This window comes from Gigantopelta aegis, chromosome 11 (genome assembly GCF_016097555.1).
Source record: "Gigantopelta aegis isolate Gae_Host chromosome 11, Gae_host_genome, whole genome shotgun sequence".
NCBI lineage: Eukaryota > Metazoa > Mollusca > Gastropoda > Neomphalida > Peltospiridae > Gigantopelta > Gigantopelta aegis.
In genome coordinates, this window is record NC_054709.1 from 7,420,084 (window position 1) to 7,437,583 (window position 17,500).

Consider the following 17,500-nt stretch of genomic DNA (forward strand, 5'->3'; position numbering starts at 1 on the left):
AGACAGAGACAGACAGGGATAGAGAGACAGAAACAGAGATTGCGGAGAGAGATAAATAGAGAGAGAGAGAGAGAGAGCGAGAGAGAGAGAGAGATCGGTTATACTGCCTTAAGATTCGCCATTGGAACTGAGCAGAATAATGCCGAAGTCTGAAAAAAACTGTAACAGGTCAGTTTATTTATCGTACATCCTTCATGCTATGAGAAGTGATTTGAACCGTTTCACTTCACAACTTCACCGTTTTAAAGAGTAGAAGATCGACCCGTAATTATTACCCTGTCTCCTAGAATAGCTATAAACAAAACAAAATAGTTCTTATCCAAATTATATATTTTATAATACTACCTCGCCTTCGTGTAAAATATTTGTTTCCGTTAATTTTTAAAATCTGTATTATCCTAAATGTCAACAAAATAGTATCTAAGTGGGTCATAGTTCGACTTACTGTTTTTATCCCACAGTTATCCCACAGTTGAGGCTACCAGTCCTACCAGTGGTGATAATCGTTGATATATATATATATATATATATATCTATGTATGTATGTATGTATGTATGTATGTATGTATGTATGTATGTATTGATGTATGAATATCTATATATTGTATGTATGTTGAGGTTGACTGTATGTATGTATGTGTGTGTATATATATATATGTATATATATATATATATATCTATATATATATATATATATATATATATATATATATATATATATATATATAAGACGATTTTTGGTGTTGTTGGTGGGAAGATAAGATGCAGTTTGTATTAGGATGTTAAATTGAAAATGAATAAATAATACTGAAAATATATATAATGTTTTATGCTCAGCCAGCTACAAAGTTCAACTTGTTATCAGCATTTTGATATAAAACTGAATTATGTATACGAAACTATTAAGCCTTAGTTGACGCTTGCTGTTTAAAGTATTTAGGAAACGTCTTTGGGTTGCGAACGTTAGCTGAAGAAGAACGTGCACGCAGTGTATATTTCAAGTCACGAAACCCGCGTGACTCTACCTTAAAGGCTGCGCCACACGACACGAGTGTCTTGTACGTGAATACAGGGGACATTTTGTTCGGTACTGTGTCGCGATTCGCTACGCAAATTTCAGAGATCGCAGGACAAATTTAAAACATTAAACATTAGTTGCTAATCAATTTTTCAAATGACTAGAAATATCGCTAATCACGAGTTTGAAAACAAAATGTTCCCTGGAATAGCCGATTGGGAGTCTAAACAAGATTGCATTACAATTTGATCAATGGCTATGCAATCGGCCATTCTTGTACTCGGGAAACGTCGAGCTCAGAAATTCGAAACCGACGCTCGCGGAATCGACAGCGAAGAATTGGCTACGTCATTTTGATATGACATCAACTTCGTCTTTTTAGGTGACGTCAACATCCGGCACACGAGAACGAGGCAGACAATAAGAAGGGCAACCAGGAACGCGCTGACGGTTACTATAGTAACCCAGACTTCGGTCCGCTGTAGACAGTCTTCCATTACTGGTTCGTTGGTGTCTGTAAAATACATGTCAGTTTATTTGTGGATGTTCTTAGTGAAAAGAAATTAAAGTTCAACTAGTAACTCTCAAAACAAACGATATATAGAGGATGTTTTATGTTTTTTGTCAAATGTGAAATTTGCGATCATATTTAACGAACTTCACGAGACGAGATGTAAATCATATTTGACAAAAAACATGACATTTTCTATTTATTATATAACTTTTGGCAATTTACCTTTATTTTTAAAATGCCAGCAGCAAACTAGTTCCGGCTTTCTTACAGTGAAGATAACACTTTCTACAGTAACGATAACACAGTATTGAGTGAAATAGTGACATAGTCACATGGGGACATTTTCACTCTAAAATGTGTTACTGAGTGACTGATAACACTTTTATTTCACTGATATTTTAAGATATTTAACTAAATGTTATATAATAAAATAATGTTCCAGATACTCTATCCGAAATATCAATGCAAAACACGTCGAGGGTTCTGGTTAGATAGCCAAATGTTGGGCTAATAACATGACATATGGCATTTGTTTTGCTTAACGACACAACTAGAGGTCATTTATTTATTTATTAATCATGGGCCGTTGGATGTCAAATATTTAGTAATTCTGACAAAAAAGAAAGAAAGAAATGTTTTATTTAACGACACACTCAACACATTTTATTTACGGTTATGTGGCGTCAGACAGATATTGAGAGAGGAAACCCGCTGTCGCCACTTCATGGGCTACTCTTTCAGATTAGCAGCAAGGGATCTTTTATATGCACCATTCCACAGACAAGGTAGTACATACCACGGCCTTTGATATACCAGTCGTGGTGCACTGGCTGGAACGATAAATAACCCAATGGGTCCACCGGCGGGGATCGATCCCACACCGACCGCGCATCGTCTTAGAGAGAAAGTCCGCTACATTTGTCCATTAGTAGCAGGTGGAATTTTATATCCACCATCCCAGAGACAGGATAGCAGGTTTTGATATATCATTCGAAATGGAAAATAGCCCAATAGGCCCACCGAAGGAAGTCGATCCTTGACCGACCGCGCATCAGACAAGCACTTTACCACTGGGCTACATCCCGACCCCTTTTACGACAAAGGTTTTTGAAGAAACCATGGCTTACGCCGAGATGCAGCACATTACATGTTTGTCAAACTTGAGTTGATGACTGTAAAATACTCTTTTCCGCGGGATTAACCTTTCGCGATTTAATAAAACTTAATCAATTAGCGAGTATTTATTTTTGCGAATCACCGATTGACCACAAAAAAAAAAAAAAAAAAAAGAGAGAAAAAAAAAAGAGAGAAAAAGTAAAGAAAAGAAAAGAAACGAAATTGCGTACTAATATCAATAATTTTAAGCCTTAAGAAGACATTTATTGATTACAATTTCATACCGTAAGCTTTAGTTACATAAACCAAGGTGCTAAATGCGTGCACTTTCAGTATATATGAGATCAATTAGTTTTTAGTTATTTATAATAAAATATGTCGTTTGAAACGTTGACAATGTACCTTTAATGTATGGATACTTGCGTAGGCTGGGGAGGGTCGGGGGTTCAAACGACCCCTCCCCCACACTGAAGCTAAAACATGCAATATTAGGCAATTCATTTAGGTGAAAATATATATTCAATCCCCACCCACCTAAGAAAAAAACGTGTTTTTTTTAACGACACCACTAGAGCACATTGATTTATTAATCATCGGCTATTGGTGTCAAACATATGGTAATTCGGACATATTGTCTTAGAAAAGAAAACCGCTACATTTTCCCATTAGTAGCAAGGGATCGTTTATATGCACCATCCCATGGACAGGATAGCACATACCATGGCCTTTGATATACCAGTCGTGGTGCACTGGTTAGAGCGAGAAGTAGCCTAATGGGACTACCGACGGGGATCGATCCCAGACCGACCGCACATCAAGCGAGCGCTTTACCACTGGGCTACATCCCGCCCTTCCCCACCCAGCCAGGTCCAGACCGCACTTCGCTCCTACAGTACACGAGATACAACAACCCATTGGAAATTTCTCGTTCCAGCCAGTGCACCATGACTAGTATATCAAAGGCCGTGGTATGTGTTATCCTGTCTGTCGGATGGTGCATATAAAAGATTTCTTGCTACTAATAGAAACATGTAGCGGGTTTTCTCTCTAAGACTATATGTCAACATTACCAAATGTTTTGGCATCCAATAGCCGACGATAACTAAATGAATGTGCTCTAGTGGTGTCGTTAAACAAAACAAACTTTAACTTTTGGTAAACAATGGGAATTGCTAATCGAAAATCCCAAATATATGTTCAACAAAACAAGGGGAAAAACACTTTAGTTGGGAAACGTTTAAGTTTATAAACTGATACCGGCCTAATTGGTGTCGTGGTTAAGCTATCGGACATAAGACTGGTAGGTACAGACACAACTCATGTGGTTAGGGTAAGATCACTACACCTCCTCTCTCACTTAACAACTAACCCACTGTCCTGGACAGACAGGTAGGTACAGGGTTCCTAGCCCGGTATCGGCTCCCACCCAGAGCAAGTTTTAACAACTCAGTGGTTAGGTGTAAGATCACTACACCCTCCTCTCTCTCACTAATAACTAACCCACTGTCCTGGACAGACAGCCTGAGGTGTGTGCCCAGGACAGCGTCCTTGAACCTTAATTGGATATAAGCATGAAAAAAGTTAAAATGAAATGGAGATAATCTGATTAAATTCCTTACTTGTTGGAATTGCCAAAATTACCAAACGTTTGACATCCAATAACCGACGATTAATACATCAAGGTACTCTAGTGGAGTCGTTAAAATATTTGTGTTTGTGTACAACACGCTGATGTTTACTTGCCTTGCTTGCTGTTGGAGTCCGAACCATCTGAAATTGTCACAGTTTTGGTTATAGTGAGTTCCTTCACCGACTCAGCTGCCCTCCGTTTCCTGGCAGGAGCAGTAGCAGGAACAGTAGTAGTAGTAGCAGCAGCAGTAACAGTGCAATTCTGAAAATGTATTGACTTAATATTAGCAGAGTCATTTTACCCACGGGACAAGGAAAACAGGGGAATTGGTTTTAAAAAATTCCATACAGGGAAAATTCTGTGAATTTTAAATTTTGGTCTGATTCAGGAAAAATACAGGGAATTTTATTTGAGTGTAATGGAATCTGGAAAAAATATCAGGGAATTCTGGGAGTCCTATATATATGTATATACATTAATATGTATACAAAATCATGTAAAAATTTAATAAATCTAAGATATTGGCGTTTTGGATTCCTTTGTCTTTTTTATGAGGGTATTGAATGATAGCTACTGGTGATTTCTAGTGTATGTTTAAAAAACTATCTGTTTATTTTTACTGAAAAATCAACTGTCACTATATGAAATTGTACCACCAAGGAAAATGTCATGTTTATGATGTACATATAGCACCCAAAACACTAGAAGTCAAAAGTAGAAGGCTATACCAGACTTAATCTATATAGAATTATTGTTATATTTGTAAACCATAAATCTTTATATTCAGCATGTAGCTTTTACATGTAGTTATACTTCAACATAATGCCCAATGTTTTCCCCAAGGACCACAATGAACATTTGTAGTTTTTATGGCTAGACAATATTAACAATAATTGGAATACTAGAAAAAGAATTAATGAGTTGAAATGTATACATACAGACTCGCACGAGCACGCACACACAGACATAATAATAATAATAATAATAATAATAATAATATATATATATATATATATATACATGTATATGCATATTTTCACAATATGTTGATTATGGTATTTGGAGGTGAAGGCGTGGCTATTGGGATGGCAGGAGGCCCTTGTATACAATAAAAATCATGGATATCAGACAGGGAAACATCTTTTACAACAGGGAAAATTCAGGGAAAATACACGAAATTTTAATTTGAAAATCCTGTGGGTACCCTAAGAGTGAACATACAAATGAAGAGGTTTCACAAAAATCGTTAAGTTAAAAAGTGTGTGAAATGGAGATAAGTTTATAAAGTGCTAGTCTGATATATCGTTACGACCGGTATAGCCACTTGTTGCTAACGTTCGCTGGCAGCGCTTCTGATAGAATTGCAAAAGCAATACATGTCCCTTACCTGGTCCCACAAACCTCCTAAGTTCAAGGGCCATAACTATGTCAACCATGGATAAATTCTAACTTTTGACAGAGTTTTGGCCCTTGAATAAATTCGCATGAAAGACAAACTTAATCTCGGCAACCGGCCTCGGTAGTGTCGTGGTTAAGCCATCGGTCATAAGGCTGGTAGGTACAGGGTTTGCAGCCCGGTACCGGCCTCTGTGGTGTCGTGGTTAAGCCATCAGACATAAGGCTGGTAGGTACAGGGTTCGCAGCCCGGTACCAGGTCCAACCTAGAGCGAGTTTTAACGACTCAATGGTTAGATGTAAGACCACTACACCCTATTTCTCACTAGTCACTAACAACTAATCCATTGTCCTGGAGAGACAGCCCAGATAGACGAGGTGTGTTCCCAGGACAGCTTGCTTGAACCTTGATTAGATATAGACACATAAAAGAAGGAGAGAGAGAGAGAGAGAGAGAGAGAGAGAGAGAGAGAGAGAGAGAGAGAGAGAGAGAGAGAGAGAGAGAGAGAGAGAGAGAGAGAGAGAGAGATGGAAGCCAAATAGAGACCATAGGATCGACATCTGGAGTGGAGGCGGGGGCACAATGGCTAGTAGAGGGGGAACAATCCATATTTTAATCTTTGTTTTTATATAGAGTAGGACAATAAAACAACTGTATATTTTAATCCTCAAGTGACGGGTGGGAGTGTCACAGGCCCTCACCTGCCGCTCCACCCCCACCGCCCCCGGTTCCTACTGGGCCTATATCAGCGCTCGATATTGTGAAGATAACAATACTTACTATCGCACATTGCGCCTCCGTGGTGCTGTCACAAACAAGTACTTCACTTATAAAGAGTATATCCGTGCTTTCAATGAACTTGAAAAGCGATATTTCCCCTGAAAACGTTCTTTTTGTAGAATCCAGTTTAAACGGTTCTGCTATAACAGTTGAACCCAGTTTCATTGGACACCTATAACAAACGTTAAAATCCACATTTTAAATCCACTTGTATAAGCAGGTAATATATATATATACATATACACACACATTATTATTTTTTATTTTTATTAAAATATATGTAAATGTAAATGCGTGTATGTGTGTATGTGTGTATGTGTGTACGTGTTTTATTCCATCGCCGAAAACGTCTGCGTACCACCTGGAAAACCCAAGCTAGGCCTCTGCTATGGAAAAAGGTTGGAATTGATATTTTAATTCCATTTGTTACATCGAACATAAATAGAGGAAACTCCCCTTTTCATTTGTGACAATTGTAAACAATGTCGGTAAAGTTGGTTGAATGTCACAATATTTGCCAGCGGTAGACTCGTTAACTAGCAAACCGACAGTGGCGTGAGTTCAATAATGATAGGTTTAACGCTGAAACATACACAGTGACGTAATACAAAGAAGCGATATGTCCTTGGAGAATATCGCAGGAGAAATCGCTAATTATACTGCCAGCGATATCTCCTACAAAAGCATTTATCAAATATTAGAAGACTACTATAGAAATATTTGGTCGACATCTGAATACTGTATATAAAGAAAATAACAGGTTAGTGGCGTAGACTATCAGTTTTAGGTCTCACTACACAGATCACTTCCGGGTGAGAGTTGATTGATGACGATCCACTATAGTTCCTAATTGTGACACACGTTATGGTTCACATATTCACTTCTAGGAAATGGTGAAGAATTAAAACAATATATATGTTTAATGGTAAACCTTCTGGCTGTATTTTGTCCATGTTGTTGTGTAATATTGTGCATTGACCTTTTGGGATATGGCTATATAGCGCAGGAGACAGCCGGAGTGAATCGGTTAATGAACCACCTGTTCGGACCGGTACTTCAGCCAGATGCGATCATATAGCAAAAAACTGAGAGGAAATGTTCTCAATTTTGGAGGGAAAATAAATGCTTATACAATGTATGTTTGCAATGGTGTATGTTGTTAGTGCCAATGGGAACCCGTTCTATTGGCAGTCTTCATTTGAAGTTGGGCAATTTAACATGTGTTTCAATGGCAGATGACATCTGTGTAGTGAGACCTTAACTTTGTTACGGTAATAGTTTTCATGAACAGGAAAAAGTCGATATGTATTCTGCGGCATTACGTATTTATAAGATATTAAACGAGCTTCCATTACGTAACATATCTATGTGCCGAGCGAAATAATTTTACGTGGTCTCGTGGTATATATTGTTGCGCAAAATAAACTCGTGCAATAAATAGGAAGCGAAAACAACGTTTGGTTGACGTTCCTGTAAGGTTGTAGTGCACCAATCGATGACGTCATCGTGTGACGTCGAAGTGTTACATCCCACTTGACGTTCTAGTGGGACGTATCCATTTGATATGTACCAATGCATTTTTAACCATACCATATGGGTAATAATTAGGGGATAACATCACTGCGTTTCGTCTCGTCCCCAAATCCAAATTTTGTGATAAATCCTTATAGATAACCACGAAACACAGTGATATTATCCCTATTCTAATACTACACTTATTAGGAATATCTGTAAGAGAATCTGTATTGTGTTTTTATTAAAGAAATCCCACAAATCTTAAAAACTAATTATCTATTCTCCTTACTTGAAAACGCTTGTAGTAAGTAAACGTATGGCGTAATATGTTTTCTTTCTTTTGATATGACGTCACTGACTTAGGGTCAAAGCAAAAGCAAATTTATTAATATTGTAGTCTGTATTTTGAACATGATTTATTGTAATACATGATTTATTGTGATACATGATTTATTATTGTGATACATGATTTATTGTGATACGTGATTTATTGTGATACGTGATGCATTGTGATACGTAGACTTTACATTTGTGAAGCAGTGCTTCAACTTCATATTGAATTATTTCGAGCAACTAGCCCATGAAGTGGCGACAGCGGGTTTCCTCTCCTCTCCTCACCATATGTTTGACGCCATATAACCGTAAATCTGTGTGTGCGTCGTTAAATACAATATTTCCTTCTTTATTTCCATGGATTAATTTTGGACAAGAACCCTGTTTGACGCCAGTATAACAAGTTTATAACAAGTATTTGTTTCGTGAATTTTTAAAAAATTTGAGATATTTTAAAGCAGTTAATGTTGTTTACAACTGTGTTTACAAAATTGATAATCACTTCCATCTTGTCTTCTTTATCAATTTTATTGTCCCACAAAGTATGTTATAAACAAAAAATGGTGTTCTTCAGATTGTGATACAGTTATTTCTGATGACCCTGCCTATGTCATTTTGGGAACACAGACTAGAATAGCAGACAATAAGACACATGATCGAATTGACTGCTACGATCGATCAGGGACCGAACCTTACTCGGAGAAGGTGGGTGTTCGTTGCTGCTAACGAAGTGTTAAAATTTACAACGACACGAAATAATAATAAAATAAGAACAATAACATCATTTTCATCTTAAGTTTAAATATAATGGAAGACGCGGAATTAATATAGTAACGAAAACACCACACATAAGGCATAAGTGACAGCATAGCAGAGTCTGAGACGAGTTCTAGGAACTTTGTCATCGTCCGATTTATAAAAAAAATTAACTAACGGGGAAAAAACAACTTATATGACAGTTGTATTAGAATATTGATTTTATCCCGAAGCTCATCTACAATAGTAGCAAAACATCCATTATTCCTAATTTGTAATACGGTCAAGCTAAACAAACAAGCTTTTTGCAATATGGTGTTCAAAATGTAACAATAACAATTGTAGTTACAGTTGAAAATCAATTCAAAGAAAATAACCTGAGAAAGACAGTCACGTGACAAACAATAAATTTCCTTTAAACGGTCACTACCATACAAAAAAACACCGGTTACTGCCTTAAGATATCGGCTTTATCCTACGAAGGTTAGAATGACTAATGCCGCGAGGCTCTGCAGAGCAGGATAAAGTCGATATCTATATCTTAAGACAGTAACCAGTTATTTGTATATAATTAAACTTCCGTTACATTCATTACAATATAACGTCATCTCATTGGTCAAGACGAAGCAATGAGAGTTTGTTAATTTCTCGATGAACGCAAAATTTACGTTGTCAGGGAACATCATATCTGATGACGTCATTTTATATGGGCAAGTTGTCTTATTGAGCGTTATTGTTCATGGACCAAAAATAATTAAAAATAAACTATGAACTTTTAATGTTGTTATTATTAGCAAGTATGATTCAAATTTAATTTGAAGTATTGTGTGTTATTTCTTTTACGTTCACCTGGGTTTGAACAAAAGTATTATCAGCAAACTTATGTGAGAACGGCTTCTCCGATTCACACAGTTTGTGGATGATTTTGTTTTCATATCTTGATGAACGTAAAAGAAATAACAAACAATTCTTAATTATCATGCAGTCTGAACTGAACTGAACTGAACTTTATTTACACTCAGGCCGTAGTCTATGGCATATGGGGACATACATGTATATACATACATACAGCAGTCAATATAATTTTGTTACACACCCGATGGTGAAAACACCATGCATTATTTTTGACAACACATGGGTCGTTAACACACGTACGTGTGTTAACACTTTCAAGACATACGACTGGATGCTCCTTGGTCACCAGTGCCATGCAGCCAATGAAAAACAACACGGTGGAAATAGATTGCACTATGACGTATAGTTAACCTGACAATCATGTGTCTGTGACGCATAAGTTAGCTACAAGTGCAACGGCTGTAAATAACTTTTAGTCGAAAAAGATGTTAAAATTTGCTTAAAACCTGGTTTTTGAGGATATGTAAGAAATAAACTAATACATTCGTGTCCGTTAGATATCATTTATCTCAACTCTGTTTTTCAATTATTTTTTTTATCAAGCTCGCCTTCGCTCGTTAGATACACTTTAAAACAACATTAATGTACATAAATACAATGATACACACAAATACACAGAATATTAAACAGAGGATTTGAAAGTATTTCTAATTAAACTACAATATATAAACAAATGTCTCTAAGGACACGAGCTGTTTTACAGTTAAATAATTTATAAAATGTTTATAATCGTATATTTGGTAAAGACCGACAGAAAGATGGTAAGTAACGAATTCTTCCATTCTTGAAAAACATACATGTAAATTTACAATGAAACACATCGCCGATATGGTCATTATTACACAATGGACGTATTCTATTTTGCAGTGGTACATTGTTTCATCTGTCCATTTTAATTGGAAGGTTATGGTTTGATAACCTAAAATGCAATAAAGGACAACAGTGTTTTCTCTCTCTGTAGTTGTGAGGTATGTCTCAAATTCAACAGTATTTTAAAATAATTTATAATTTGAAGCTTTGGATGAGTTATCAATTTAAGTATACCATGATCGTGAGTATTGATCAGTAAGCCTTGTATTATTATGTTTTCAACATGGAAGCACTAGTAATATGCTAGTGTAGGGCGCACATTAAGTCAATACTTTTCTTAATGTGCTGGGCGAGTTGCTTCCCTCTATTTAGCAAATTTAAAGTGGCGGGCAAAATTTTTATGTTGTCATTTGGAAGATTTATTTTGTTAATAAAGATGCGAGTACTTCAATCTGTATTTAGTAAGTACGGTAGGTTATACATTTTTGGTTTGTGTGTCCATTTGTTGCACTATTTCGGTTGAGAAACTGTTGAAACATGGTGCCACAAGTTTTGAATACCAGCTATATATAAGGTATGTAACAATATCCGGACGTAGAAAGAACTACACTTTCTACGCCCCTTCGGACAAGTAATATGACTGCACTATCAAACCTACACACGTGTAATAAAAACAATACATGAAATGAACCATTTTTATTTCACAACTTTATCGACTTTCTGAGTGGCATGTCCTCGCGTATTGATGCCTTGTCACTAACAATTCCCTTGCACCAAAACAAAATAGTTCTAAAAACAACTATTTCTTCTTCTTTTTTTCCATTTAAAATGTTATTAATGGGACATTCCTGAGTTTGCTGCAATTTTTAAGATGTTATCGACTAACAGAGACTGTCAGTGGCTGCATATTAAACGTGTTTCTAATCGTTCTAATATTTGTACTAGGTTAAAAGATTTTATTCGTACGTACGAAATTATTTGAAGAAACACATTGAAAATACAGACACTGATATTCTAAACAAGAAAATATATTTAATATGTAAGTTTAATCGTAGAAATAATTTATTAGTCGGAAACATCTTACAATGCAGCAAACTCAGGAATGTCCCTTTAAATTTATTTTTTGTTATTGTTATATTTTAACATCGCATCATTTGTTTACGTTGTAGTGTCACGAGTACACACAGTTCTGACCCAAAAGCAATATTATAATGATTACAGCGGTGGCATGATACGGACTTTTTCTGATGTACAGACTGCTGTACTACCCGTTGACATGGGGGCGGGACGTGACCCAGTGGTACAGCGCTCGCTCGGTGCGCAGTCGGTGTGGGGTCGATCCCCGTCAGTGGGCCGATTGGGCTATTTCCCGTTCCAGCCAGTGCACCACGATTGGTATATCAAAGGCCGTGGTATGTACTACCCAGTCTGTGGGATGGTACATATAAAATATCTCTTGCTGCTAATCGAAAAGAGTAGCCATGAAGTGGCGACAGCGGGTTTCCTCTCTCAATATCTGTCTGATCGTTAACCATATGTCTGACGCTATATAACCGTAAATAAAATGTGCGTCGTTAAATAAAATATTTCTTTCTTTACCCGTTTTTGATAATCTGAAGCTGGGATGGGTTTTTCGTATTGGTGTCTGTGGCTTTAATAGACTTCACCAACAGCGTCGTGAAACCTGAAATTAAAACAGAAGACACGCGTCGATCAACAGTAAAACTACATTTTTCATTCATTTCAACTTACTTTCGTGCTTATATCCAATTAAGGTCTTTCAGTTCAGCTACCCGTAATACCATATTAATTAGAAATGGCATCTGGTTACCTTGCCTGGACTCCCCTTAATCCCAGCCGATCCAAACCACTGATGTCATCGGCAACATGATACCCATCGTCTCAGACCACGCCATTGCCTACATCATCACTGATATCAGCAGCAGCAAGACAAACTGGGTCAGCATCGTCAGCTACGAGATCTACCAACAGACCCGGCTCCACCAATGTGGACGATATGAAAGTCAGTGATGTGCAGACAGTGAGGGGCTTTGCCATGGATTCAACAGAAATTGAGTCACAGGTAAAAACGAAAAACCCAATGAATTGTCAGTGTATCCATTTGAAAGTAGCAGGATATCAGTTCATTGTTACTAGTCCCCTACCATCCAGCTGGAGGGGTCTATGCATGTAGGTCTTGTCTCTGTCCTGGGCACACACCTCAGCTACCTGGACTGGCTGTCCAGGACAGTGGGTTAATTGTTAGTTGTTAGTGGTTAATGAGAGAGAAGAGGGTGTAGTGGTACCCATTGAGTCGTGGGTGGGAGCCGGTACCGGTCTACGAACCCAGTACCTATCAGCCTTATGTCCAATGGCTTAACCACGACATCACCGAGGTCGGTATTGAGCAGCGAACCCAGTACCTACCAGCCTTATGTCCGATGGCTTAACAACGACATCACCACCGAGGCCGGTACCGGCCTGTGAACCCAGTACCTACCAGCCTAGATCGAAGCGAAATGTGATACGTATGTGGACCCTCTCCCCTCCCCTCAAATTACGAAATCCCCCCCCCCCCCCCCAAAAAAAAAGAACCGCACCAAAACAAAATGACTTACCACTTTTTTCTGGAATATTGAACGTGAAGACCAGAGGGGTGCCGATTTTAAGACCTTCTGCTGGAATCGCCACACCAGAGTCTTGTTTCAGCTCGAATACAACTGGGTCGTAATTCCCCGTTACACTTCCACCCTTGTACAAGTCACTGAAATCGACAAGACACCAATATACATATTAGGCTTAAGACAAAAAAAGAGTGTCTTTTCTCTGTTAGATACCAAATACCAAATTATTATATTAAATACCCAATAACAATCAGTTTTAAAGTTGACCTGGGTATCAAACGAATCTCTGCTTGAATTCTTTTCCTTATCTTCCCTTACCCTTTCCTTCTCTTCTCTCTCTTTTTTAAATTTTTTTTATTCCCTTTTGACCCTCAGATTACAAGTTAGAAACTAATTGTATGAGGAAGCCTATATAGATTCATATTTGTAAACAGAAAATCTTAAACATCACATATAATATATATTTTAAAAATTTTGTATGTTATAATATTTGTATATAACTTTTATGTGATACTGTAAGACAATGATTCAAGGCTCCCCAACCTTGACATTGCCTATGATCTGGGGGTAATAAAAAAAAAAAAAAAAAAGAAAAAAAAAAAAAGTGGTTTTCAGAGAACGTGCCGAAATAAAGTAATTAGGTTAGTGAGATTTTTTAAATTCATTTACTTTTAAAGGGACATTCCCGAGTTTGCTGCATTGTAAGATGTTTCCGACTAATAAAATATTTCTACGATTAAACTTACATACTAAATATATTATCTTGTTTAGAATATCAGTGTTTATATATTTAATGTGTTTCTGGTCGTCTTAATATTTGTAAGAAGCCCAAACTGGATTTTGTCTTCAAATAAATTCGTACGTACGAAAACATATTTTGTTTTAGGAATAAAATGAAATTTAGCCTAGTACAACTATTAGGACGATCAAACACGTTTACTATACAGCCACTAATATTTGATGCAGAAAAATATATTTACTATGTAATTACAATCGTTAAAAAGTCCCTGTTAGTTGATTTCATCTTAAAAATCGCAGAAACCTCAGGAATGTCCCTTTAATTGTTTTTTGGTGATTTGTTTGTTTTTGTTTTTTTGTACTAACGTCGCCTCAACGAGACCAGATAAAATGTATAACACAACAGAACCATTTCACAACTTACACAATAACAAAATAACAAAATAAGTAAGTTTGAACAGTTTCATATTTTTGCAAAAAATAACTTTCATGAGGAATTTTCGCGTATGATGGCAGATGACCAATGACTAACATGCTAAATAAGGGACGGCCAGTTTGACCGTGAGACTGTCTAATTCTCGGGGCAGGACGTAGCGCAGTTCTAAAACGTTGGCCTGATGCGAGGTCGGTCTGGGAACGTGCACCACGACTGGTATATCAAAGGCTGTGGTATATATATATATATAAAATAGTATACGAGTGTTCGCTAAATATCATTTTTACGAAACTTGTGAACTTCCCAAACGTATCTGACCTCACTTTCGTTCGATCAGATACGTTTGGGAAGTTCACGAGTTTCGTAAAAATGATAACTAGCGAAAACGAGTGTGGTATTTTATTTATTACCCTCCTTAAAAAAACACGCAAATTATGAAAAAAAGTGATCAATTTTGCATTTCAAGTCCGGATATCGATTTGCATAACTAGTCGGTGCACGACTACGTGCCGCCGCATTGAGAAATAGTTCGTTGTACTTCCGCTACTTCTCAGTGACGTTGGCACGGGAGCGGTGTAGACGTACTTCCCCTTAAATTTCCATCATTTTTTTTTTTTTTAAAATTAAATTTAAACAAAGCTGTAAGGTACATGCATATATATTAGGGTAAAAGTAATGCATAATTCCATATTTTAACAATGAAACAAATGTTCCTGTCACTGGTTATGCTAATAATGATGAATTCACAAATCACAACTGACAATAACAATTTGTTGACCAAAAATCCAACCAATAAGAGAATAACAAGTGTTTTTTTCAATTAAAAACGTGTAGCTTGCAAAAACAGCCGAGTTCACGGGAAAACTAAAATTACAACTTTAGTCAATTTTAACTTTTTGCAGGCGGTGAACTTTGATTGATTATGTTTATGTTTAAGGTGGATTCATAAATCGGTGCAGCGAAAATGGAACCGACAAAATCACAGCAGTTTTCTCTGGACTCTGTTGTTGTTAAATTAACAACTTGTGTTGACTGAGTGAAAGAGACGGCCATGTGAGGGGCACTGTAACTGGGACCAGAGGAGGAAGAAATTACTTTATTCAGTTGTCGATGTTGTACGGTGGATATATTGCTATAATTCCATTTTATAAGTACTGTTTTGTAATAGGCTTCTGGATTGGTTAAAATGCTATCACGTGATCTAAAAAAAACCCCGTTCATTCTTCCATGGACGTGAAAACTGCACTTTTTCGACAAACAAATAAAAACATAATGTTATTACCGGAACTACTTTTTATCAGTTACGTCAACAACGGAATCCCCCGAGGATTCCATCGTTTTTATTTTTACCCCAATATCGTCTGCACTGTGAGTGACAGTGACAATTCAGGCTTTAAACGACTCTGGTTTTGAACTGAGAAACGTGATGTATATGATAGGCCACAAGAACGAAGCTTGTATTAGAAGTTATAGCAGAGAAAGCTCAACAAATCAACGGAGAGACATGAGCGCAGCTCTGTTACATTTGACAAAAGACACCAAATCGACAACTTACACGCGCAAAAACACATACGCTTTCGTGCACAATTACCCGACCTGTCCTTTCCGAGAATAATATCAAACAGTCACAACCTTCCTCTGAAATCCACGTCCACAGTGAAACCACTTTATCCCTTCCCAGTCAGTCCTCGCATTCACTTTTCACTAATTTAACTTTTGACAACTGCAATTTTAATATAGTAATTGATTAATCTTCTAAATAATTTGACGCTCTCCCTTATGTTAGTTCAAAGTTCATACTCTAACCGCTTTACAACAAATCTTCCATTTAAGTATATAGGTTGTTCAATTCTTAATTAATTATCTTTGATATTTAAAAAAAAACCTGTTTGCGTTCTCACTTAAAGGGACATTCCCGAGTTTGTTCCATTGTAAGATGTTTCTGACTAATAAAATATTTCTACGATTAAAGTTACATATTAAATATATTTTCTTATTTAGAATATCAGTGTCTGTATATTCAATGTGTTTCTGGTCGTCTTAATATTTCTAAGAAGCCCAAACTGGATTTTGTCTTGAATAATTTCTAATATTTTAGGAAATAAAATGAAATTTAACCTAGTACAAATATTAGAACGATCATAAACACGTTTAAATACAGCCACTAATATTATGCAGAAAAATATATTTGATATGTAATTACAATCGTTAAAAAGTCTCTGTTAGTCGATAACATCTTAAATATTACAGCAAACTCAGGAATGTCCCTTTAATGTTCAGTTATTTTAAATTTAATTTATAAAACCGTATGTAAATCATTATAATGAATCGGAGATTTGACGGAAATAACGAATGTAACTTTCTAAAGGAATTCCCTTATTTGTGTATTGATACAGATGTAAATCATTGTGGAATAGAGTTCGATTGGTTTTTTAGTATAGTTTTGTATAATGGCAATATTAATGCATTTGGAATTATAAGAATTGAACGTTATATTTTTGACGTTCATGCGATGATAAACACCAAAACCGTTTTACACACTGTATGAATGGCGTTCAATTCTTAAGTAGTTATTTCTACTTTACACATTTCGATGGCCAGACATTTACATTATGCATTATTGCAGTTGGTGGGACATTATTTTCTCTAAGTGGATCATCGTTTTTCTAGCCTAGTGGTTTGTCAACCGTTTCCCTGTGAACCAAACTGAATTCGCCATTCGTCTCATTATGGAGCCAAGTTTATGTTTTCCAACCGCACCTCGTTTGAACCAGGGATGGTTGTTTGGAGGTGCAGTTTTTGCATTTGTGGCTAAATAAAACGGGGTATCAGAAGAACAAAAATCAGCTGGACGTAAACGAGCATAGAGTTTGTAAAGATAAACCGGACATCGTGGATCACCGGGGTTAGTCCATGCAC

The 17,500-nt window shown here is 36.7% G+C and overlaps 1 protein-coding gene across 3 annotated transcripts in view; it reads right to left on the reverse strand.

Moving 5' to 3' along the window:
• Nucleotides 1-650: 650 nt before the first annotated feature.
• Nucleotides 651-17,500, reverse strand: part of LOC121385564 (EGF-like domain-containing protein 2) — a 48,505-nt gene continuing 31,655 nt past the window's right edge. For 2 of the 3 annotated variants that reach the window (XM_041516287.1, XM_041516288.1), the window contains exons 7-11: nucleotides 13,402-13,547; nucleotides 12,383-12,467; nucleotides 6,455-6,626; nucleotides 4,392-4,539; nucleotides 651-1,532 (exon numbers count right to left, since the gene is read on the reverse strand). In XM_041516287.1, the coding sequence (XP_041372221.1) occupies nucleotides 1,315-1,532; nucleotides 4,392-4,539; nucleotides 6,455-6,626; nucleotides 12,383-12,467; nucleotides 13,402-13,547 (769 nt within the window). In that variant the 3' untranslated portion in view covers nucleotides 651-1,314. Of the gene's footprint in view, nucleotides 1,533-4,391; nucleotides 4,540-6,454; nucleotides 6,627-12,051; nucleotides 12,061-12,382; nucleotides 12,468-13,401; nucleotides 13,548-17,500 lie in introns of all 3 variants that reach the window. The other variant, XM_041516289.1, reaches the window with a different exon arrangement.